The sequence below is a fragment of the Charadrius vociferus genome, unplaced genomic scaffold, assembly GCF_000708025.1.
Source record: "Charadrius vociferus isolate BGI_N301 unplaced genomic scaffold, ASM70802v2 scaffold800, whole genome shotgun sequence".
Classification (NCBI taxonomy): Eukaryota; Metazoa; Chordata; class Aves; order Charadriiformes; family Charadriidae; genus Charadrius; species Charadrius vociferus.
In genome coordinates this window covers 540,356-567,082 of record NW_009646525.1, presented here as the reverse complement: position 1 = coordinate 567,082, position 26,727 = coordinate 540,356, and the positions used below count along the sequence as shown (strand labels likewise).

General features: G+C 40.3%; 1 protein-coding gene across 1 annotated transcript in view; it reads right to left on the bottom strand.

The window, feature by feature from the left end:
* Positions 1-26,727, bottom strand: part of CLIC5 (chloride intracellular channel 5) — a 77,503-nt gene extending 50,776 nt beyond the window's left edge. Inside the window, exon 1 of the mRNA XM_009885470.1 lies at positions 26,236-26,727. Coding sequence (XP_009883772.1) covers positions 26,236-26,727 — 492 coding nt within the window. The remainder of the gene's footprint in view (positions 1-26,235) is intronic.

The following is a 26,727-nucleotide window of genomic DNA, read 5'->3' as shown; positions in this document are numbered from 1 at the left end:
GGGATGGCGAATCCACCACCTCCCTGGGCAGCCTGTTCCTATGCCTAATAACCCTTTCAGTGAAAAAATGTTTCCTAATATCCAATCTAAACCTTCCCTGACATAACTTGAACCCATTTCCTCTCGTCCTATCACTTGTCACCAGGGAGAAGAGGTCAGCCCCTACCTCTCTACAACCTCCTTTCAGGTAGTTGTAGAGGACGATAAGGTCTCCCCTCAGCCTCCTCTTCTCCAGGCTGAACACCCCCAGGTCCCTCACTCGTTGCTCATAAGGTTTGTCCTCCAGACACCTTACCAGCTTTGTAGCCCTTCTCTGGACACATTCTAACACCTCAATGTCCTTCTTGTAGTGAGGGGCCCAAAACTGAACACACTACTCAAGGTGGGGCCTCACCAGTGCCGAGTACAGTGGGCAATCACTCAATACCACAATGACTCTTTGCAGGAACCTGCCAGCTCACTACTCATTCTCCTACCACCATGACGGTACCACCGTCTTTTCATTGTCAGAAACACAGATTATATATCTTGTTATAGAGTATTTCTAAAGCAGGAAGATTTTTTAAATCAAATATACTTTGGACCATTTTTGTGGTTCGCTTGCTTTCTAGACTGCACTTATTTTGAGCAGTGCAAATACACAGTTACAGTCTCAATTCTTGTTTGTCTCGTGGTTTCTTTTCCATGTATACAACGTATTTCCCTTCAAATTAACTTTGTAGGTATTAGGCACCACTCTAATTCTGAAATACAAGGAATGTACATCCAAACACCTGTTTCCACTGCAAACAGAAAGAAGCCATAAAAGGTTCTGTGATCCTCCCATATGGATTTTAATAGTCTGTATATAAAAAGAGCACCGTTTCAGTGTAGTCATTATGCTCAAGTATACAGGTGCAAGACTGCCAGAATAAAGCTAAATATACCTTCCATCAGGGTTTCATCTATACAGAATCACTTTGCTTCTCCAGCACACAAAGAATTTAAATTAACCTGAGTTATACCAAGCTGGGCTAAGCACAGAGCAGGCGCTCCCTCCCAATGCTTGCTTCCCCGAAGCTGCTGCCAGTGTCTCACGCTACCGCCTATCAAGTCTTTTTCTCTGGCAGCCTCTTCCCATTCCTTGTCAAACAAGTTTAGAGGGGGAATTGCTGCTGGAGAGTTTCAGTGTTCATAAAAGGCCTGCTTACACAAACTGCAGATCTGATTAAGGCAGCACCATCTCCCGGACAGACCTCACGGCTCCTCGCCTCTGCCCGTTCTCACCATCAATCCGCTTGTGTCCGACCCCAGATTTTGGGGGAGTTTAGTGTCAATCAAACGTCTTGCAAGAACAAAGACTCGCTCACAAAAAAATATTTCACAGATCCACGTCGGGGCACCATTAGAAAAAGAGTAAAATCAATGAGGACGATAACAAATAGGTAAGATAACCGCTTAGCCTGTCTGTGGCACGGCAGCTCAGCTAACTGTGTCCCGGAGGTGCCCAGCCCATGGCACAGCGCAGGAGATAGCTGACCTGCATTAGGTTACAGCACGGCTCTGTTGTTTACAATCATCTCCCTACTTGTCTTTCTAAGGCTCCTGCTCTCCTGGTTGTTAAATAGAATAAGGAAATAGAGCAATTGTGTAACACCTTTCTTTTTTTAACCTGAGACAGAAACTGCTTTTATTAGAGACTCTATGGCTGGTGAAAACCAGCCCTCTCCGCTTTATTTGTGCTTGTAGAAGATAGAGTTTTCTCCAGGCTACATCTACTGCCCTACATTTTTCTCACCGATCTCTGCATTTTCTGGCTGTGTGCTCACTCAAGGATGCACAGTAGAACTTTTTTCCTCAAGTGAAATATTAGCACCACAAGAATCAAATGATGAAATGCTTGTTGACCCCGACATCACCTGTTATTAGAACTTTCCTCAAGTGTAGTCCAGTATATTCAGATTTGCCACTTGTCCCAGCATCTTATACTCATCCAGAAGTTGCCACCTTTCTGTTCCTCTTTCCAGTCTGAAAACAGAGCAAGTGCCTTGTCCTCTGCAGACCCTCTCCTGGATCAGCCTTCCTGTTTATCTGTCCTCACTAATACGCTATTCTTTTAAATTTTATGCACCAGCAAAGTTTTCATCTGTTTGCATTTCTCTTATATGCTCCTATTTTTCAACTTTTAGCACCTCTCTTTTTTGATGTTCCTCTCTTATTTATTTTTCAACTTCTGAGCTGTATAATTTAATAATCTGGTTACATGCTTTACTATACAACTTTTTAAACTTTTAATTATATTAATGGCACCTTTCCAAAACATCACGAATTGCAATTTTTCAACCAAAGTGGAAAGTCTCCAGGAAGATACTGATTAATTCTTTTGCTCCGGCTCTGCAAATTATGAGTTTTATGTGAGAGTCTCTACGCAATTCTGTAACATGCATTATGCAGGAAATCACATTGCTAAAAATGTTCTTTTTGGAGTTATAAATCTTCAGGGGATGGCATGGCTCAATTGAATGCAGCATAATTTTTTTCCAGTAACTTGTGGATTCAGAACTTCACACACTGAATCTGGGCAATGACCTTCACTTTAACAGCTGATGCAGTCAAAGAACTGTATATCACAAACCTCTGTATCAGCCTTAGTAAAATAGTGTGGGCACTAAAACACAGCAGTAGTTAAAGGTTTGTATTCCAGAATACATTTTTGATGACAGAGCGCAACAAAAAAAATTCCACTAACCTGTTTTTTAGCCCACAAACATCTCCCTTAAACTGACTTTGGTAGAAACAACTTGTAGAGGAAAGGCACGGACCCATACAGGGCCCTTTTAATACATCAAGCTCTATCGGGCAGTTATGAACAAGGAATTCTTGTAAAATCAGTTTGCAAGGGAAAAAGACCTCGGTGCTGGCTGGGTCAGAAAGGCTGCACCTGAACTGACTGGTTTTGGAAGATGCGTGAAGAGGCCCTGTATACACATCATGGATGTGGCTGACATGTCAACTTACAACCCAAAATACCCATCAGGGAGTACAAAGCAATTATATACCCTCAACTTGACAGAAGGGAGGGACTGGAATTTGCTTCCCCAATCATTCTGTACTCCGTTTGCAAAGAGCCTGATAGAACTCCCGCACGTTAATAATAATCCTATTGATTTATGGGGATGGTTTAGGCTCAGAGAGACCAAACACCTGCATTTTATATGGCCATAGCTGATTTCAGCCTCGATGTACATAGAGGCTTTGAAACATGCTCTGAACATCAAAAAATCTGAGCTCTTCACTGGGACAGTTTGCATGAAGTTTGCTATTAATAAGGTCACATGTATAAGGGGTTTGAATTGTGCCACTGGTTTTAATGGTAAGATTTTCACAGCCCAAAACCAACAGACATGCCCAATTTGAAACATTCTGAACTCCTAACATATAACAGGTATACTTATTTTTCTATATTTTCTTTAAATCAGTTTCAGTTCTCAGTTACCCTTGTATAAAATCAGAATGAGCTTTGGGCTGAGGAAACTGAGAGTAAAAACTGATTTAGTTTCCATTTTTTTAGGGAAAAAAAAAAAAAAAAGTATTGTTTTATAATCCGTTAGTGTTTCAGACCTGACAGCCTCTGCTGATGTACCAAATCATGATACCCCTCAGCTCTTCATGCTCTCTTCCCAAAAATGGAGAAGGAAGTCAGGATTCTTAGTGAAAAACCTGGCAGCCTAAAGTTAGGACACAGCACATTGCAGGCAGCAGGCTAAGAATAACAGGAGAAACTCACGAGGAGAGAAATAACAATAAAAATACAGGAACTCTGCCTCTCCCTCCACAACATTACCTAATTCTGATGTCATGAAGAAGAAAGCAGTGTGAACGTGTGTGCAAGAGATAACAGGCTGTCAAAGCACCGCTTCCACTCAGCGCCAGAAAATTAAAGTTTGATTATTCAATAGAAGCCGAGCTGATCCCAGAGTCACACCAGTGTCCAGTTCACAGTGCAACTTACCTTCACAAAGAGCTCAATTTCAGGGTCCTTTCCATCCCCGTTAGGAGGAACAGAGTCTGTCATTTTTCACCCCCAAGGCTACCAGCCGATCTCCCGCTAATAAGTGGCAAAAGGAGGTTTCAACTGCACAGCGGGTAGGTTTCCCTTCCGAACAGCTCTCGCCAAGCTTTTAAAACATCATTCGTAATGATAAAGCTTGAAACCAGCGGAGAAAACAAGTTTGCAGCTTAATAAATAAATAAAACTCATTTAAAAAGAAAAGGCAGGCAGAAGAGAAGCGGTCCCTGTTACGGCTGTGTAGTTCTTCAGAGCAACAAGTGCTGCTGTGCTCTGGTACAGTATCCTCATCTGTCAGAGCTGCAGTTCTCACTGCCTGCCCAAAATAGCCCAGAGCATAAAAAAAGAGGGTGGGGTTAACTCACAGGGGAGGAGACAAGCTCCTGGTACCTACAGCAGGATCATTCTCTGAGCAAATAATTCTGCTCTTCCCTGTTTTCAGTGTTTCCGTCGTTCCCTCCCTTATTCTGTGGCTGGGAGCACCAGTGACAGGGGAAGAGGGAAGGTCCGCAGCAGGCTGGTTTCGTTGCTTTAAGCAACAGTGATGTTTTCTCCTTCTTTCCTGAAGGGTGTTTGTCCTGCTTCTAGCTGTTCAAAATCCTGATATTGTTTTGGGGGTTTTTTTTGCTAAGAATGAGAAGGAGAAAACAAACTAATTTCTTCACCCTGTGCATTGGCTGTTGCACGGGTGCAAGCAGTGGGCAGGAAAGCAGAGCTCTGCCTCGACGAAACCCACTGTGTGCGGTACAAAGCAGTAGAGAAGCCAAAACTGAATACTCTCAGGTGAGAAAAGCACCCGTCGTGCCACCACTCCTGATGGAGCTCAGGGGCAGAGGAAGGGGAATGGGGTTATGCAGGAGAATGAACACCTTCAGGTCCCTGGGAAAATAAAATATTTGGGTCCTGTAACTATTTCTCAGTGTGTCCCTCGGGGTGCCGGTTGTAGAGGGGGACAGGAGAGCGATGGTACGCTGGGATGGAGTACGGAAGAAAAGTTTCAAGGGCCTCAGCCCACTATTGACATACTGTCGTCATCTATACTCCCTTCCTTCGCCCTGCATTCCTTGCATGACTCAGAGGTCACCACACAGCAGCTCTAAGCGAGAGGTGGCACACGGCAGAATGGCCTGACCCAGCTAGAAGGTGTGGAGGAAGGGAGTGCTGGCACGGGAGAGGAGAGCGGACAAATTATGCAGGGTCTGGTGGGACCTTCTCCTCATTACACAGAATCACACAGAATCACAGAATGGTCAGGGTTGGAAGGGACATCTGGAGATCATCCAGTCCCACCCCCTGCCAGAGCAGGGGCACCTACAGCAGTTGCACAGGACAGCGTCCAGGCGGGCTTTGAATGTCTCCAGAGTGGGAGACTCCCCCACCTCTCTGGGCAGCCTGTGACAGTGCTCTGCCATCCCCAAAGGAAAGAAGTTCATCCTCATGTTAAGATGGAACTTCCTATGTTCAAGTTTGTGCCCGTTACCGCTCGTCCTATCCCTGGGCACCACTGAAAAAAGACTGTTCCCATCCCCCTGGCCCCCTCCCTTTAAGTATTTATAAGCATTGATAAGATGCCCCCTCAGTCTTCTCTTCTCCAGACCAAAAAGACCCGAGTCTCATTGCCATCGTTGCCTGGAGGGACTGGCTGCCTTCGTGCCCTCCTGCCCTTGGAAAGTCCCTTCCTTCACCTCTGCCCCTGCTGTCCTCTGCTCCTGTTTCAGCTCACAGGCTGTCACCGGCTCGCACCCCCAGACACAAGCAGTTTTACCTTCCCCTTCTGACCCAGAGAGAAGCCTTTTGGGTACGGTTTTGACATGATCACGTACTCGCCTCTCCTGAAAGTGCTCTTAGCTGTGTGCTTTCGCGATGATCTCTAACTCCCTCCCACAACCTCTAGGCATTTGACACAGGTCCAGAGCAGTAGCAGCCAACATCTCCGTGGCTCTTTGGGTAAACTCTACGGGAATTTCACAAAACAGCTGTTCCACGTGCACTCCATGAAGCACTGAAGTGGTTAACAAGTAAATCTCATTATGCTGTTGCAACTGTAATTACAACATAATCAACATTATAATTAGTGTAAAAGTGTGCTTACGGTTTTTCAATCTAATTAGCACTTATTCAAATAACTGGAAGGTTAACTATAAGAGAATTAAGTGTTATTACTCCTTTGATTTCAAATTTTTACATGTAATTTCTGGACTAGGTACATTAATTACCAAACATTCATAGTATAATTATTCTTAGGCCTACAGGCAAACTTCCAAGGACATGGGCTAAGTGTACTTACATGTAGAAAAAAAAAATTATTGTGTTGTAATTATATATTACAGTTATAAAAGTCTGCCAAAAACCTAAGTGTAGTCACCATATCTCTAAAATGCATCCCTAAATAACGTATTACCAACTACATGATTATAAGGTTTTGGTTTTGCTGAAAAATTGTTTTGCTTGAGCACCTCATGCAACAACATATTTTCCCTTTAACGAGGGCTCCTGGAAACAACAGGAAGTGGGTCATCTTGACTGAGGGTACCTGTAGCTCCAGCCTCATTGCAAACACTGTTTTGATATAGGCAAGCGCTTTGAACAATTTATAAATATATATTTTGAGCCTATATATCAGCTCTGGAAGAAGAAAATACTGCCAGCAATGAGAACAGCAAGGAGAGAATATCACTAATGAAAACACAAAATATTTAAATAAAATCAGGATTCAAGATATTGGTACACATAAGATGTGATGCATGTGACCTATTTAGATGTCTATTTTAGAAAGAAAAAATGTGCCCTAGAAGTGCCTACTTTTTTCCACTGGTAATAAAGGGAACCCAGGTTAATGAGCTCAGATAAAGACATTATAATGGTCAGACAAATCCTGCCATAACTATCAAGCAATACTAAACTGTGGCTTTAGTACTTAATTTCTATGCACGTGTCATCTCCCACTTCAGAAGTCGTGCATGCCTTGCACTTCTCAAAGGTAAACTCTAGATGTAGCAATTTCGGTAGAGACTCAACATGTCAAAACATTTAAATCCTTCTTTCCCGATTACTGTCTGGGTTTAGTGGTGTATTATAATTAGTTTGCAAGACGAAGATTATTGTGCTGAGGCTCAGCAAAGCAGAAGGGAAACTGAGCAAGACAGAGAAATGGAGCTAAGATGCCCTGAAGCCACTTCCATCCTGACCCAGATATACACTACTACAGGAACAGGCCAGACCCCATCTGGTTCGAGATGCTTCTGGGCAGCAGTGCTCCTGGGAGGTCACTTCCCCATCCGCTTTCAGCCACGAGGCACCGCCTTGCACTCATTCCTGCCCTGGGACTTGATATGGAGCACTCAGAGGCTGCTGGAGCTGTAGTGGTATTCCAGCTGTGCTTCTAGGGATCCACTGAGAGAATAACCCAGCCCACCTCAAAATAACCCTCTTGATTTTCCAAAATCTCTCCACAGAACCCCTAGAAGAGACCAAGCAAAACAGAGTCCCTGTTCATATAAATGCTGTGTTTTTTAAAATAGATTCTGCAAGCTGGATTTAAGATAAACATTGTAGGAGGCAGTGTGTAACAGGAAATATATATATATATATATGCACTACTTCAGGAACCTATTCATGCATTTACTGTTTTGCTGTCATATAAAACTGACTTATCACTTACATCTGGGTGGAACCTTTTTGACTATAATGGTTATTGCCTACACAGGTCTGTTTTGTGTTGTGAAATCAGCTCTTTCTTCAGCCAAATTAAGGGTAAGACACTGATAAATAATTAGTACACTCTCATTTTACTGCAAAGAATGAGTCGCTTAGTTTGGCCTATCATTTTCTCGCAAGTCAGAAGTAGCAGAGGCTTTGAGTTACGGACAAGAACATTAGACACTGAATTATGAACTCTTCATAAGCCAAGTCATTATAGTTTGAGGTTTATGAAATATATAAATGAATATGAGCACGTCATCCCATTAATAAAAGAAGAGGACAGCTTCAGAAAAGGAATTGCCACATCTCCACATAAGACCTCTATTGTAGGTGAACTCTGACGCACTATCAGCTTTCACAAGCCCGATCCAAGCTTCACTTCCAGCAAAGATTTGTCCCGAGGGGGTGAATCAGAGGCCAAGCATCCAGAATGTAATTCTATCATGGAGTTCTCCACCAGACCACTAAGTTACCAAGAGGGATCAGGACACAGAGTGCATCCATCCCCCGGCACTCACTTGGTGCTGCCACCCAGCTCGTTTGATGTGAGAGGGGCATTATAAGGTTTATACGGCACAGGTAACGTTTTTCATGTTGTAAACAAACTTCCATTATGGATGAAAAGAAGTAGTAAAACCTTGGTGCTGCTGCAGTAAATGGTATTTAGGGCTATAATTTTACATGGGAATTATTTAACTGCTTAGCTGCCTAAAAGGAACCCAACTAAGCAGCAACCAGCTACTAAATCAGCATGTTTGAACGGGTTATGAAAATACATCTCCTAGGCACAGTTCTGAATTACTGGTAATTTGCAACTGCATTTATTGCATGCTGGTAGCTTCAACATGCTGTTTATTTAACAAGTTAACAAATGCAAGCGATCAATCCAATAATTTTAATTTCATTTTGAATTACAACATGTCACTATCAAGTTCTTGTTTGATCTTTAGAAAAATCAGAAGGGATTTGTCTCAGATATTTGGAGTCTGACAGCATGTTTCCCTCCCCAGATGTACAAGACATGCAAGGATGTGCAAAGCTCTTCTCATTAGCCTCATGCCAAGGTTGGGTGAGTAGATATTCTCCCTCAACTCCAGAGACGTACAGTGCCTCAAAACTTGTTTGTTCGATGGAGGAACTGTGATTTTGTTCCTTCTTATAAATTGTCCCACACTCAAGGGCACGGAACAAAAGACACCAAGTGACAGAACAAGCGTACAACCTGAATGTCCCAAGAAATGGCATGGGATGGCAAAACCTGGGCCAGAAAACTTTGCACTCCCCTTAACTGGCAAATTTTAGATATCTTACTCCACATCCATCCACCAGACATTATGAATATGTCATAGCCACGAGCTACAGCAGCTCTCTTTTACCTTATTATGAAAATGCATTATTTTGGCTCTAAAGGTCTCTGGATGAACCTCAGCTCTTTAACAGAATGGTAAAGCACTAGAATCAGCTCAGACAGGAGTTCTGCAAAGTAAGTTCTAGTCCAAAAGCATGAAATTATTTTTATATATAATTATGTTTTCACGTGGATGCAGTATCAAACTTTGCTGTAATATTATTAAGCATTAACAACTTCAAGAGAAAAACCCACTGCTGTTCAGTGTGAAGAGGGATTTCATTATGGATAATTATCTCAGCACTCATGTTGAGACAGTCACAGCTAACCATTCACGGGGAAGCGGCACTTAAAAGGTACAAAATCATCTCCTAATGCTGCATTTCATAGACAGGCTTCTAGAGGGCCGTGGTTTATTCCTTTATTTTACTATCATTCCAAAACTGTCATTTCAATTAAAAACAAAAGATACTTCCAAACAGGACTGAGACTGCTCTGGAAAGTGGTATTGTAGGGGATACAATGGAGAGCATTACAGATTGTCCCCATCTGTGGGCCATACAGATAACATAGCTGATGAAAGGAGGAATGTAGATATCCTCAGCCCTTGCTTTTCAAAATAAATCCTCTGTACTGTTATGTGTTATGAAGAAAAACACCACCAGTAAGTGTGACATACCCGTTATTGTTGACTCGTTGCTGTCACAAAACTAAAACTCCATGATTTTACTTACAAATTTGCAACAGAATAATGCACATTCCTGTCTTAATTTACAAGCGTTCTTAGTGCAAGTCCCTATTTAGATTATTTCTGTTCATTTCTTGGTATGCTTCTTGTCATAAATTAAGTCTCAATTATGAACTGAAGCACGTGCATGCAAACTAGGGTGAAATCCCCCAAGCAAAAGACCAGCAGACAACATACTAGTCCAACCCCAATTTATGAATTATTATTTATAGGAAGTGTTCAAAATGGCATGTACAACTCATGCAGATGTCAGGCTAGGTTTTAATTCTGCCCAGTAAATGAGGCCAAAAGAATGCAGAATTGCTGCCGATTTCATTGGATACATTTGTGTTTCACTCTGTTGTTTAGCAAACAATTTAGCTGAAAGGAGAAATTACTTACTATATTCAGACGCACATTATTCCTAAAAAATGAAGCCTTCAGCATCTCAGTTTGAAATTACTTGTGACTCACATTAATTCCCATGGGCTTCAAATGTTGGCATCAGTGACATTTAGCTGTGCCAGATGAAGCCATGAAGTACCTGCATGGCAGGTTATGTGCATGGATCTGCACAGCAGATTACAGGATCCTTTGTGGTGTACGTGTTATTCGGCTTAAGAAGAAGCTTCTGACTCCCTGATAAACCCACACTTGCTCAGTGTGGAATAGCAGGGATCAACATCTTTACATCTCTATGGCAGCAAAGTTTAACCTCTGCATACATTATGGTCCACCTCATCAATGGCAGCGCTGTACGCCTGGGTTAATGCAGCTCGCTGACCTTAAGCCTTACACTGAACTGTAGAACTCTTCCATTCTTCTTAGAAAATTGCCCTCATTCATTTTTCATTTCACCTTTTGGTTCTTCTATGATAAAGTTTCCACAAAGTTTGCCAGTGAACAAGCTCACTTTCCTTAGTGCATCACCTCAAGTTGTTATTAAATGAATGGTGGGTTGTCTGTGGTTTTTTTCCTCTTCTTTTTCAACATAAGACTTCAACATCTTGAAGCACCCGATGCTGACTTGGTGATATCTCATTTTAGTTTTTCTTTGCTTGAGGACACTTTTCACTGCGGAGTTAATGCAGACAAGCAGGATAAACTGGAGCAATGTGGTTAGTTAAGCACTGATGTGAACGCTTCTGCTGCAACTATACTTTCAAGTTAGTAGATTTTTGCTGGTGACAACCATATGCAGGTTATTAGGACTTCAGAGACCACGTCCCACATCCTTAAGTGAAAGACGGTGGTAGCAATTCTTAAAGAAGAGCTTAGGTCAAGACTGAAAGTAAATCTTAGTGTGAAATTCAGCTCTGAGCACAGTCTGAATAGCAATGGGGTCTTTTTTAAGTCTGTCTCAATTGGGAATACTGAGTAATCCAACTTAGAAAGAAATACAATATTTTCCTCTTAAATGGAAGATTTTCCAAAATTTTTTCATCTTTTCCAGAAATCACAAAATTTTCACAGAGCATGTAGCAGGTATCGCTTCATGAGGAAGGTTTTGGGCCCTTGGCCTCCAGCTGCAATACCTGGAAGCAACCTTATTGATCACCAAAATGGCAAAGCCCAGAGTCATCTTTGCAGTTTTGCTGCTCTGACCTTGGGGACAACTATGATACAACTCTAGGAAAAGAACTAGGTTTTCCTGGGAGACCTACATCAGTTAGAGAAGTGCTAATGAGATATGGACCCCTTTACTCATTATTACCAGTTTCTACCCATTCCTGGCCAAGCAGCAAGTGACCGTTGATGCCAGACTAATTAATAAATATATATAAAGGTATCTCATGATGTTGAGAGAAAGCCTACATCCTCCTGTGGAGGATGGCACCAATAAGAGACTCTCAGGTTCTCTCTTGGCTACACATTAACACAGAAAATGGACTTTCAGAGAGGCAAGGTGAAGAGTTCCGAGGGGTGAAGCTAGGCGTGTGGTAAGGATCGACTCCTCTTAGCTCTGTATCTCAACTAGGTGGAAGCCACTGTGTTGGTCACCACTGCTCATGATGGGGCTCCTGGCCAGAAAAAGATGACTTTAGTCTACAGAACCACCAAAACAACATCCTCTGCAATTATCTCATTTGCCATGAAAGATGTCTCAATTAAAAAATAAATTAAAAGGTAATTGAATGTTCTTATGAAAGGGAAAATGGCTAAGCTGTTACAAGTGACCTTTTCAGAAAATTAAGTATATTGGATCAAAACTGGAGGCAAGTTAGCCAGGTCATCTGTCAGTCCTGCAGGATGTTATAAACCTTGCAGTATATTGTAATAAACAAGAAAAAAAAGTACTATAACTAATTGAAAGGAAATCCAGCCATACAAATTCTGTAGTGCAAAACTTCATTAAAAAAATCAAAGAGGACTTAGAACAACTGGAATTAATACATGCAGGAGTAGCTTACTATTGATAGGGCTGATGCTGCCACCTATTTTTAAGACATCCTGATGCTTTCCCTGATTACACCCTATTTTCAATTCAATATAACTTTTGTCAAACTTTAAAAGGGGAGCTCTTCAACACAGGTGTCTGCCTTCTCTATTCATCCAAAGTGCTTCAGACATCCAAAGGTTTATCCTCCAATGCACTCGACCACTGAAGTCACTGTTCCCCCAAAGTCTACAGTTTAAAACAGAAGAGAGACAGAGCTTGAAAGGGAACAGAAATGCAAGGAAGCGATCGGTTTCCCCACAATCAACAGCCCAGCTAAGAATAGACTCCTGAACTCCTCAATGCCAGCTTAGTCAAACTATTGTCAAATGTGTAAAAAACATTGTTTTTTCCAAGTGTTCAGAATTCCATCATCGCGGAGTATACTCCCTACAGGTGACTGTGTGAGTATATACGCAAGTACAACATTTTTGTACACAAAACCCCTGGAAGTGTGCCTGCAGAATACCTAAGACATTCCACCAGTCCACCTGTCACACTCTGCTCGGAAAACCTGCTTAGAAAATCTGGCCTTCAGTTTGTGTCCTTTTTTTATTTATTTATTTTACTTAAAGTAGAGTTTGGCAACTTCCCCATGAGTCACACAGTCCAGTGTGTGTCTTTATTTGACAAGTTAATTGTTAAGTGGAATCAAGCAGCAGAATGTTCTTTGGTCACATATTTGCGGGGACTTGGAGAACACCGTCTCCTCCCTTGCTGGCGCTCGAGGAGGGAATGCCAGGGCGGCTGTGCTTCTCGCTGGGCTTTTATACCGGTGGTATTTTTAGCTGTTATCAGCTGCGACGTGCAGGGCCAATCAGAGCCCGAAGCCTGCAAGAAACTCTGCTCCGGTCCAAACTTCATTCTCAGCAATCTCACAGGGAGGAGCCAAATGACTGTGACTTTGTTGCTCTAAACTTCTTCTCTTCATTATATGGGCTCATTAACACACGGCAAGGCACTAGCACACCAAAGTACAGGAATAGTTAGACCACGATGAAGTTACTTATTCAACAGATAAGAACCCTGCCTACATTTGGTGAAAGTAAGAAAATTTAAGGTGCCTCATAAAGTCTAATAAAGTATGCAATCCTGCAGTATGATATATATAAAAAACAATCTGTGTGTGATATATATATAAAACAATCTGTGTGGTTTTTTCAAAGGTGTTCTTTTTTATGTCACCTTGTAACTATGCACTATGTAACTAGAAACTACTTATTGCTGATTATTTACATATCCATGTGCTCACCAAAGAAAGAGAAGGAAGACTGGTGCCTCTTCAAAATAGGCCACATGGTGTTTAACATTTTTTTTTATACTGGACCTTTGCCCAGTATAACTGTTTAGTTACTTTTCATAGAAATACGATGTGGTAATAATTTTAGGCTTTGAGAAATTGATGGTGGGGTTAGACTGCTCAGACATAGACCTCCAGGACCACGTTACATGCCCTGGGCTATCCTGCCCAGCCTCCAGTAGTTGCTTCTCACAGGATCAGACCTCTTATGTGTTACAGCAGCTGAATCACTCCCCCAGCTGAGAAAACTGCTCTTTCTCAGATAGTACCTGTTCAGATTTATCAGGTGATCAGAGTTCCCCATTAGTTGATCTACAACTTAATGACTGACCTTCAAGAACTTTAGACTTGATGAATTCCTTAAGACAGTCTATATTGGGTCTCGTGGTGTTTAGTTCAAATAGATTGTCTCTCAGACTTGTGAACTGCCATTTCTAGACAAAGTAAGAATTACGCCTTCTTCATATTCAGCTTCTGTTCCACCATGGAAACAAAAGAGAAAAGTGAGCAGGTCAGAGCAATGTTCAAGAGATTTTCTGGCTGACAGACAATCATTAAAAGAGACTTCATAAATTTTACACATATGAATTCCCCAAATCCAAACAATCTTCAAACTGCATGTACAGAGTATGCATCAAAGTACCTTGAGTAATATCCTGTCTGCACTGAATCAGTGCAATACTCTTATTAATTTCAGCACGGCTTACATTTTCAGCCGGAGCATGCTGCTGTTCAGAAATACCCCTGGAATCTCACTGAGGCCCACTCAGCAGACAGCATATTAACTGTGATCCACAATGAATCACTCAATTAAAAATAGTTGCCCTATAGCCCTTTATCATATTCATCTGAACTGACAAGTTTAATATTCTTTAGTCCCCAAAACGACAGAGACCGAAACATTAGATAATGAAATTAAAATATAATAATTAGTTTCTTATGGTTTCATACCTTACACCTAATTTTATCCATGATTTCTCCATATGACATTTTAAATTAGTTAAGCTCTCTATCTTCATAAAGCAAAGGATGGCAATTTAGTGTTCACTGAACTTCCCCTTACTTAAAAACTATGATTCTTCTCTAAAGGTTCATCTGCTTTAAAAAAAAAAAAAAAAACAGTCCTGCTTTCTATTCTTCCATTTCTCAAAGCACTGAAGTATTTACATAGAAACATAATTTTATTAATTTAAAATGATTGAGAAAAATGTGAAATAAAGTTTTTATATGCTAAAACATTAGGCATGTGGTTTATACTTTTTATGGATAAGCATCAGAGCATTCAGCTGCAGCACGAAGCTCTCGGTTAACTTTTTTTTTTTTAAAACAACTGGGATATGAGTGCAGACTTGATGCTTAATGGGCCTTCTTGATGGCCTATGAAAAAGCCCATGATATGTACAAGAAAAGCTACCTTCCATGCCTGAATCACAGTGCGACATTAAAAAAAAAAAAAAACCAACCTAAAAAAGGACTCTTAGGTCAACAAGTCTATGAAATTCAGGATTCTTGAATTATTTTACTTATGTAAAAAATTCCTAGCTAACAGACATTAAAATTAGGAAGAATTTCTAATGACATTAAGAAAAAAAAAACTTTTAAATTATCTCTCCTGGTATTCCTGTTTAATGAGGACTTGCCAGTATTATTTAGACACCTCACTGACCAGTCACACGCAATGAAGGGCCACCAAAGTATTAGTGTTACACATAAGGATGCACATATTTATAGACCAAGTATAAATGTAGGACAAGTATAAAACACTTCTGCTGGCCAGTTTTTTAATCAAATACATTTTAAGATAAATCTAAAAATGGTACAAATACATGTAAGCAGAGATCAGAAGAGAGATAAAATACCTATATATTAAGATGCAAAGCTTCCACTCCTTCCATTTGCTTCTCAGCCAGTCCTCAAGATACAGTGTTGAGGTTCAGATGCGAAGATTTCCCAAAGAGCAGTAACATAGACAACTAAACAACCCCATCTAAATGTCAATTAAGGATCCAGAGAGAAGCCCTTCGAAGCTTTCAGATTCAGGACCCGTACCCGTGAGCACTCTTAACATCAATGGGACAACAGAAATTACACCCTGCTGGTGCTCTGCAGGCGGACTAGGGAACCTTGCAAGGATGTTAGAAAAACATTGCTGCTGAAAGGAAAACAGGTGTCAGGATAAGTGAAAAACTGTGAAAGGCACGAAGAAATTAACAAAGCTTTTTCTGAGGGTCTCTAACATGTTTACATCAGGACACTTCACCTCAAACAGAATGATTTGTTTACTTAAACAATCCTAGGTAGCTTAAACCAGGAGGTCATTAAAAGAATCTTTTTTTCTGCTTGTTTAGTCTAGCTATAAAAGTAGAAGCAACCTGAGACAGGATGCAGCTGTGAAAAAGAAGGCACCTTTGTGGAAAGAAGATATGTGCAGAAGGGAATTACTATGACAACTGGAAGAAATGGAGACTTTGGTTAGTTTAGCCCCAAAACATCTGAGGATGTCTAAGCCTAAAGTGATTTTAAAAAGTGCTACATGAAAGAATGAATGCTAAAAGACCATGCTGGCCCAAGAACAAGGACGTATTAGCTGCACATGAATAAATGTAATTTGGAAATTAGAGTATGGTGTCTAACCATCAGAGCAGTGATGTTCTGAAACAAATTTCCAAATGAATAATAATGGCCACTTAATTTTTAGATCAACCTTGATCAGTTTATGAATTATGTATTATATGATGAGGCTGTCTGTGACAGAAAAGGACTCTATTTCATGTCCCAAAAGGTCACCTTCAGTCTCATGAATTTTTATTTTTTTTTCAGATTGCCAGGAACAAAGAAAAAATCATCTTGGTGAGTGTGTAAAGATTTCTGCCTTTCTGTGCCTCATTTTTTACAAACATACAAGCAGGAAAATACTGTTTTTCTCTCAGAAGATGTGTTCTCAAGTTTTACTTTATTAACACTTGTAGATTGCTTTGAGGTAACCGCAGGGAGGCTGCAACTTAACTTGCAATCAATTAACTTGCGAATTAAAATCCTGGTTTCAAACACTGCTTGCCTGTACTGAAACCAGATCTGTGCACTAACTAATTCACTTCTCAGCTATTTCTAATTGTACCATCGTGAAGGTCACTGATGTCTTACAACATTATCAGAGCTGTATACCAACAGTAAAAGTCAACCATAACTGTATCATTATTGATAGGAAAAGGATCATCTAGAGGTCTAGATATAAAAATCACACCTGCAGATAACAAACCGATGACTCATTTTAGAATGACATGCCACATCCTATTTTCTTCTCCCACAGAAGGTAGTTTTACACAGGTTTCTAATATTTGCCATTAAGCAGTTGTAAGTATTTACAAATTTCCTACTGATACAGAAATATAGTCCGGTATTCCTTTTCAGCCACAATCACAGTGTATGACAGAACACCAAAAAATATTTCTAATGGACCAGTAAATGCAGTTCCAGAAAAGTGGAAAATTTCCCTCCAATGCAGGGTGTTATGACCCGAAGAAACAAAGCAGATTTTCTTTTCACAATTAAAATCTTGAACTGTGCTTGAACTGGTACCTAGGAATGCAAACCTAGTAAATTCAGTTGGCTTTTCTTTTCTACTACGGTGTCTAAAATTAAAAGTAACTACAAAAGAAATATAGTCGAAAGAACTTATACAGGGGTTGCCGCTAAGAGAAGGATAAAGGTTGACTGAAGTTAAAGAAAGTGCTGGTTCTCAGACTTGGGAAGATGCTAAAATGTATCAGATGATTTTGTTTAATTAAGTTAGACTCTCCGGTGAACAGCTGAACTGCCCAACATTACAATGTTTGTTCACTGTTGCACTTCAACTGTTGCTGAGTGTGGACACTGAAAGAGAAAGGAAAATTAAATAGCCTGAGAAAAAAAAAAAAAAAAAATCAGTCCAGAGTTTGTTTCCAGATACCCATTATCAGAATTAGCTTCTAGTCTAATCTAGTAATCCAGGCTTTGTATTTAAACTGTCACTGGTGGCATTCAGTTTGTTTAACTTCAGGTGACCGTGCCATTGTATGCAGTGAAAGTTTATGGCTTGAATCAGTTGCCTAAACCTAGATATCCAGCAGCATTGGAGAGGCCTGAGGATAGCTGAGGAAATCTGTAAACATATATGAGGTGTTGGAGCATGTCCAGAAAAGGGCTACAAAGCTGGTGAGGGGTCTGGAGGACAAGTCTTATGAGCAATGACTGAGGGAACTGGGGGTGTTCAGCCTGGAGAAGAGGAGGCTGAGGGGAGACCTTATCACCCTCTACAACTACCTGAAAGGAGGTTGTAGAGAGGTGGGGGATGACCTCTTCTCCCTGGTGACAAGTGATAGGACGAGAGGAAATGGGTTCAAGTTATGTCAGGGGAGGTTTAGATTGGGTATTAGGAAACATGTTTCCACTGAAAGTGTTATTAAACATTGGAATAGGCTGCCCAGGGAGGTGGTGGATTCGCCATCCCTGGAGGTGTTTAAAAAAAGGGTAGATGTGGTACTTGGGGACGTGGTTTAGAGGTGGTTTTCTCAGGGTAGGTTGATGGTTGGGCTTGATGATCTTAAAGGTCCCTTCCAACCTCAGCAATTCTATGATTCTATGAGAAAGGATCTATGGGACACATATGGCCTTCTGCAGAGGCAGCTGGAGGCCAGGAGGGAAGACAGAAGGCACTTAAACCAGCACGGGATGCCTATGGTTGGAAAACTGAATCAGGTCCCTACTTGATTCAACGAACAGAGTCTACAGAACAACTAACCTCACCCTGCAGCTGAGCCTACACTTGGCCACATGGATTAACACTCCACTGCACTATTTCAGATAGCTTTTTTGCTGCAAAAGGAGCCTAGATAGCCTGCAGAGATGTAGTTAATATCTTAGCTTACAGACACATCTTAAGTCAGGTGAGCCAAATACCACTCTTGATATCTAAAGAAACAAAGAGCAGAGCAGAAAAGCAGCTCTCCTCTTGCAGATTCCAAAATAATTTACATATATCATTACCAGTTGCTTTGCAGGGACTATCTACTACTTTTTGTTTGTAAAACATCAGTCTCTGTAAAGCTGCTCTTTAGGTATTTCTGCAACAAATAATTAAAAATAATACAAAACCCTCTATATTGGACAGAAACCATTTAACAGCTGACAGTACTGCTGCATAGATACATTGTCAGGGACAGCAAAAAAGTAATCAATCCACAAATTCAAACATTATTGTCTCCTAAAATGCAATAAAAGTAACTGAGATGTTTCAAAAGAAAACAACAAACCAGGCTGGGATAAGAGTCTTATTTTCAGAACATCAGAGGGAGTCACAAAAATAAAATTATAAGAAAGAGAAACTAGTAAATAAATTCCATCTTAATTTTCCCTCAGTATGACCTACATATTTACATTGTATTTGCTATTGCTGCAATCACTGTGCAGTAACAATTTCCTAGACAATACAGGTCCGTATTTTGAAGCTGTTGCTACGTTACTGTGCTATACCCTGCCACAGTCGCTGCTGGAGCCCAAAGCTGAAGGTGGCACGGGAGTGTCAGCTGAAAATTGATTCATGGACCTTTCTGGAGGCAGAAAAGGTGCACGAGCAAGGCACAGACTCAGCAGAGGTCAGAAGCAAGACCTTTTACCCTTTGTATCCAAAGGATTAAGCAAACTGCTTATGCCCTGCTGCTAAAGCACACATTCTGTTCTTGACTGATAGTTGGGAAACTGGATGTTATCTGTAAGAGAACTGCCATTCGCTAATCTTTTCACACAAGCACACAGAGTAATTCAGATAAACACAAATCAAGCTATGAAGAGAACCACAACACAGTTTTCCTCCTCAGAAATAAGGGTAACATAGCTCCTAGGTTTATATGTTAAGATTTAGGAGATTACCAGTCTCCTATCCATGATAGGGTGTAGGAGTAGCCATAAAGCCATGTTGTGTCTGCACAGTACGGTGCAGAGATATTACAGGTGTGTTTCTATTTTCTGAGTTAGTAGAGCAAAAGCATTGGTTATAGTATGCTCCACATCGGATTTGTATCAGAGCAAATCTCTGACTTCAAAACCATACCTTTTCAGTGACGGGTGATCGGAGTCTGATCACATCACTCGGAGAAACATAAAGCTCTTAAAGTCAAATGGCAGGCACAAACTGCACTACAGCTGCTTGCAAACAGGCGAGTACTAAACAGACCGTTACAGAAGCATTTATTAGGAAAATACCAGATGAACTTTGTAATCCTAAACAGAATGTTAAAAGATACACAAGTATCTGTGGGTCTGATCTCTTCTCCCAAGTAACAAGCGATAGGACAAAACAAAATGGCCTCATGTTGTGCCAGGGGAGGTTTAGATTGGATATTAGGAAAAATTTCTTCACAGAAAGGGTTTTCAAGCATTGGAACAGGCTGCCCAGGGAAGTGGTGGAGTCATCATCCCTGGAGGTATTTAAAAGGCGGGTAGATGTGGTACTGAGGGACATGGTTTAGTGGTGGTTTTGGCAGTGTTAGGTTGATGGCTGGACTTGATGATCTTAAAGGGCCCTTCCAACCTAGAAAATTCCACAAAATATGCTAAAATACAGCAGATAGTGTCCCAGCTAGAGAGTTGGACAGATGATGAATTAAAGAGGCACTTGCTGTGGTCATTCTTACTGGCACTGCTAAATACACTATCTGTACCTGAAAACCAGAGCTTAAAAAAAGTGTATAAATTAACCGGAGAAAGACTGGAAAAGGTCAAAAAAACCCAAAAACAAATTAAAAAAAAAACCCAAAAACACCAAACCACACACAGTTTAGAAATGATGATTCAAATTTGAAGGCAGGTTGAGGGACTTGAATTTGTTTAGTCTAGGAAAGCAAAGACTGAAGGAAATTTGATACTGGTCTTCTAATACATAAAGGACCTAACTATTAAAAAGAAAAATAGCACAATTCAGAGCAACAGAATTTTAATAAAGGAAAATATTTGTCTTATGAAAATAATCAAGCATTGACAGAGACTAATTGGTATAAGTGCTGAATGTGCATCGCTCAATGTTTTCGAAGAAGCATCCATTAGGGATAATCTAGACAAGACTGAAAGCAGGAGGACCCATCTTATCATTTGATATTCCAGACTTGTAGTTCTAGACATCATTGTACTTGTAAACTATCTTAAGTAAGACTATTTGCAGGAAAAAAACATCTATTAATTACATTGAAACTGTCAAAAAAAGTATCACATTAGGATATTGGCTCCCCATTAGTCATTTCTTGCCGTGCATGTTAACTTCAGCATGTTGCATCTTGGTCTGTAAATCTGCCATGACTGGAGAACTCTGAAAATAGTTCTTGGATCTTTTCCTTGCTCAAGTTGCTCAGTTAACACTATTTAAAAGGTGGATTATGAATCACTTAACCTTTTTCTAAGCTTATTCATAAGACCAAAATAATATTTGCTTACTTCCATTACATGTATTAGAAAAAATATTTTTAAAAGCTAAAATGTCATAAAAAGCCAAATTACTATAATTTTATGTACCTATAGAGAGTTACACCTGCCACCTGACTTCAGCCAGAACTCCTTTTACCACCTGCAAAACTCGGTGGAGAAGGCAGGGTTTAACATCAGCCTTACGTGCTGTGTTGGAGTCAATTAAAAGACTACCCAGCTTCCATTGCTAAAAGGTATTTGGACACTCAGTTATGCTTGCAAATAACTACCACCCCAAAACTGCATGTACAGTTGTTTTACTCTGTAGACTATGAGTGTAGTAAGAAATAAGTGGTTGAAAATTTGAAAAACTGATATTCTCATTAACATCGATATCCATCCCTTCATTTGAAACCCCCTGCAGGAGTTCCCACCGAAAGCCACAAATGTTTGCCTGTGCTGGGTACTCTTCTGCGTTTCATCTGTTTCTACAAAATGCTCAGTTCTGCTCAGCAACGCACCAGCAGAACCACTAACTTAAGACTGGGCATTCATGTGGTTACATTACAATTTGGTTTTGCTCTTTTCAAATAATACAGGCTAAAAGTGAGCTATGTCCTGTGACATCATGTTCTAAATCATTAATACACATTTTTAAACAAACCTTTCTCAACAGATACCGTCATGCTCCATAAAATATCAGAAAAACCAAGTCAATGGGAAGGAGCAAGATTTTTGCAGTGATACAAGCAATTTATCTTACTGTCCCTGTTAAGTATCTGGTCTGTCATTCACAAGAGTTCAGCTCAACTTCGTGAGTCAGTAGGAAGCTAGCACAGGGTTGTGCCATTAAGTTAGAGCCCTCAGACCTTCCTGACTTGGAAACAAGGGAATGGGAAGCATCTTGTGGGAAAAACAGAAACGTCCTTTCTTTCCCAGCTACTGACTTAAAGAAATTTTACTAAAGGATGCAATGATCCCAATGGAAACAGCTCAAAGCTTAAATTCTTATGTACAGAGAAGTTAAAAGCAATATCTTTCTTAAAACAGCATCTTTCTTAAACCAGCATTTTTAATTATAAGCATGGGTATCCAGTAAAAGGACAGGAGGCAATGGGCACAGTTTGAGATACCCGAAATTCCATTAAACAGGAAAACACATTTTTACCATGAGGGTAGGACACTGGAATGGTTGAATAGAGAAGTTGTGGATTCTTCATCTTTGGAAATATTCAAAACCTGAGCAGATGTGGCCCTGAGCAACCTGCTCTAGGTGATCCCGCTCTCACTAAGGCGTTGGACTAGATGGTGTCCAGAGGTGCCTTGCAGCATCCATACCTGTGTTACCCCAGTGCAGTGACCCAAGAAGCATATTCACAATGCTGAACCACTGCATTAAATTTATATTGTTTGCATAACACAAGGTGTTCATTACTCAGGGTAAAGAATTACCTTCCTTCGTTTGGGACCTGTGCTCCTATGGCACAAATGTGTATAGAGAGGGTATAATCTGTAGCCTGTCTCAGGTCATCAATAAACCAGAAGGGTAATAATTTTCTTCTGAAAAGAAAATAGAGGAACTATTCTTTAAATAACAACTCAAGCTTCAGGAAAACAAAGAGTTTAAATTTTCAAAGAAACTCAACCTTCAGAACAAACACACTGCTAAACAGAGAAATGCAGCGTACAAGTGAAAAGGTTGGGCCTCCAAGCAACAGCTACAATTAGGTCAAGCTGTCCTATGCACTCAGTAACAGAGCCTTATGTCAGTCATATTTCTGTTCAAGTTTCAAAGGCTTTTGTTTGAAGAAATTACAATGTTATTGAAAGGGTATTAAGGTGCCTATGACAAGCCTGGGCATGCTGGATTCACACAAACGTCTCCGTGTTGGTACATGCTACATCCTGCTATTAAAGGTACAGGGAATTCTTTGATGAAAGCCAAAATTTTTTACCTTGTGGCACATTCTGACATAGTCCACTGACGAGGACATAGTTACCAAGTACTGATAATCAGTGAAAGGTGAATGAATGTGATTTAAACGTTTTCTTGGTGCCTAATAACACAGAACAGAATACAGAAAAGATTACCCAGTCTGACTGAAACTATGGTCCCAATGCAACAGCACTTACAGTATTCTGATTAAGTTCAATTTCTATTTTAGGCAGTGCACTGCAACTAAGCCAGCTAGACTGTAAATTAGATACCATTTAATCTTGCCACTTTCTCTGGTTTTCAGTCAGCAGTGACCTCTCTCTGACACTCACGTTTCCAGCCACTCACAGAGATTTATCAGTGCTACAAACAAAGGAAAGAATAAATAGCGGCAGAATTGTCATTACCACTATTGTCCCACAGCAAAAGGTCCTGCTGTCACTGTTAATATCTGCAGGAAAGAGCAAATCCAGAAGATGAACCCAATTTCAGAGCAACACTGGCCTCAGGTGGACTAGAGACCATATGAGAAGGGAACTGTCTATGAATAATAGCCATTGACACAACTGAGAGATTTGGTCCCTACGTGCAAGAAGTGATGGCCCTCAGATATTTCACAATTCTTATGAAATTCACATACTCTATGACCTTACATTTTATAGGCTGACTTTTGCTATCTAGATAATTAAAGATAGCAAAGCTGACTCCGTACTCCACGGAGTTAGTGCTTTATTACCTCAATACCAGACAGAAAGAAAAGCAAAAAGCAAAAATGAAATGTCATCAATTTCTCAAGGAATACAACACCGTGATAGAAGTTCAGTTCAGCACAGAAGGATACGGTGCCCTGCCCATCAGGCCTCCAGCTCCTGCTGGAGCATGGATCACCTGAAAGCCTCATGTCCCATCTTCCAGCCCAGTAGGGAACTCTTGAGGCTAAAGGACATCTCAAAGGCACTAGGCACTTATGTTTTGGCAAGTGAATAGAGTCCAAAGTTTAGGCTTCTCTCTAGCTGATAAGTCCATTTATGGGATACTCAGCTGTTCTGCACAACAAACGCAAGGAAAAGGACTTCTTCAATCTTCCTGCACAACTGTTCTTCTCAAAAAGCCCCTCTTCTCACTTTTCAGAAATTCAAAGTAACCCCAACATCTCTGCTTGAATGGGAGCATCTGCATGAATTTTCTTTTTTCATGCACAGAAAGACAGGACGCCATTATTTTGAAACAAGAGGAAAGTGAATAAATAAGGAATAGAGATGATTTTAAAGCAAAAATACAACACTCGCGTCGCTAACACTATGAAGTTGCTAACAAAATATACTCAATTGCTGCATCTTTTAGAACATGTATGCAGGACTACAAGCAGAGATATGAACTCGAAACACCACCATAGATCTTATTTTGTCCATATAATTAACATATTTTTAGCAATGCCCATGATCGAGTCACAGAAATAGGACAGCTGCTGCTTCAAAGAGTCATACAGTGTAATTACCATGAAGATAACAAAAAGGCCAAGTGCCCTCACACATGGCTGTCATAGCCCACTTCTACAAAAATCAGTGGTAAAAACTCCTTGTGGCAGCACACATGGACCCAGAATGATTCATGACCCCGCAATCAGCAGACACTCCCTCTCCTGAAGGATACAAACTTTTTAGAAGAGTAGCTGCAGTTATACTGAAATTCAAGAGAAATGGCTGAAGTTTATGATTTGTCTTGTGCAGAATAAGACTAAGTAACCTGATAGCCGCTTCTGGTTTGTTTGGTTTTTTTAAATTTATCAATAGTTTAAATTATGTACCTTCATGCAAAAATTGCAAAAGCAATCACAAAGGATTGTCACATAGAAAAAGGAGACATGAAGGGGGAATAACATCAACTTTTCATCTAAGGGAAGACATGACACAAAGGAAAAATATTTAAATCATAACTTTCTTAATGCATTCAAAAGAATCTCCAGATTCTGTTGACACTTGACAGAAGCGCTCTCCTTTACCCTACAGATAAACATAGGATAACTTTTTAACTAACTCTGTTTTCCAAGGTTTACAACAGAAACCAAATGAAGGATTAGGAGAGCCCACCAAGCCATTTGATCTCCCCTAGCTCGCACAAGATAATCAGCATCTCACACCTATGCAAAGGTCATACTGTGTTCTCACTTAAAGAAACTAAATTAACCAAATACAGACATTTCTGAAAACACTTCTCCCCACATGTGGTAACAAAATCTCTTATCCTGCTTTCAAAGCACCTCTGGAACTGAGGAACAGATTCTGATAATCTTATTTATGTTGAAAAGTGACAAACTTCACCAGACTTCTGATGAAATAACAGAGTATTACACTCATGGTGTATGGTCCTATTCAAGGGAAAGCAGAACTTGAAAATTTCTCTCTTATGTAGTTAAAAAGGAGGCACTGTCAGGTCTGTGTTACAGCCTAATAAATATTGAGAAAGGTTGAATACAAGAATTTTTATGAAGGGAAGTATAGTGTTTATTTAAGAACACAGGTGTTTATGGTTTAGAAATTTAAGTAATACTTCACAAGGTTAGAGAAAGTGAATGTAATTTATACCTAACTTGAAATGAATGAAAAATACATATTAAAATTGTCACAGAAAAACATTAATCTAACGAATCACAGAGATACATTAATCTAAATATTGAAATAAATAAAAGAAATACCTCTTTCAGGGATGAGCATTTGTGGAAATTTTATTGCCATCATTTAAACTACATATTTAGTTTTCTTCATAGCATTAATAACTATCACTTTTGAGCTATTAGCTACTAGATAGATAGTGAAACGCAGGGATAGCTGAACTAGCTTAACTAAACCAGTTCAAGTAGCAGTAGTCTCGCTGTAACAGCAGGCAGATTTCACAGAATAAATGAATTGCAGCAACAATCAGAATACTTTCACCATACTCATGCTTCCACCTGAAGTGAAGAAATCCCAAGCACCTCCACACAACACAACTCTTCTCTTTCTGTGCCTTAAGATCACAGAATCACAGAATTTTCAGAGTTGGAAGGGACCTCTAGAGATCATCTAGTCCAACTCCCCTGCTAAAGCAGGATTGCCCAGAGCACATTACTCAAGACTGCATCCAGGCGGGTTTTGAAAATTTTTGAAGATGTAAGAGGTAAGTGAATGGATTGACCCCCTGCAGCACACAGGCAGTGGAGTTGGGAACAAAGCAGCAAGTAGCTGTATTTTACTGATTTAGAAGACATATAGATTGATTTGCGGTTTACAACCACTGCATTCTTAGGACTACCCAAGCTCTTACCTTTACAAATATGAAAATCTCACAATCTCCATGAAAGTTGTCGGTTTCTCCGAAGTTATTGTTAGGGGGGAACTTGAGGGAAGTTGAAGAGTTGGAAGAAGTGCTCTGGCTCCGACGCAACTGGGAATCCGGAGGAAAATGCATGTTGCTCTCAAACATTATGCCCTCTTCATGTTTATCTTCCAGAGTTGGGCTTACTGCGTACACGTCCTGGTATAGGTGGTCTTCTTCAGCACCATGGTGAGATAAAGAAGAACCATCCTCTCCATCACCCCCGTGCTGAGAGGCCACAGAATTACTACAGCTATCTTCTGAGCTCTCTTGACAACTATCCATGCTCTCTGGGATAGTAGTGATGGAAAAAGGAGATACTGGCTCTTCATGGACAGGATCATAGAGATTATCCTCTTTGTCTTCCTCAGTGTCTGGAATCTCATACTCAGAGGTGTCATTAACATTTTGATAAACATTGGTAAAGACCTGATCTTCCAT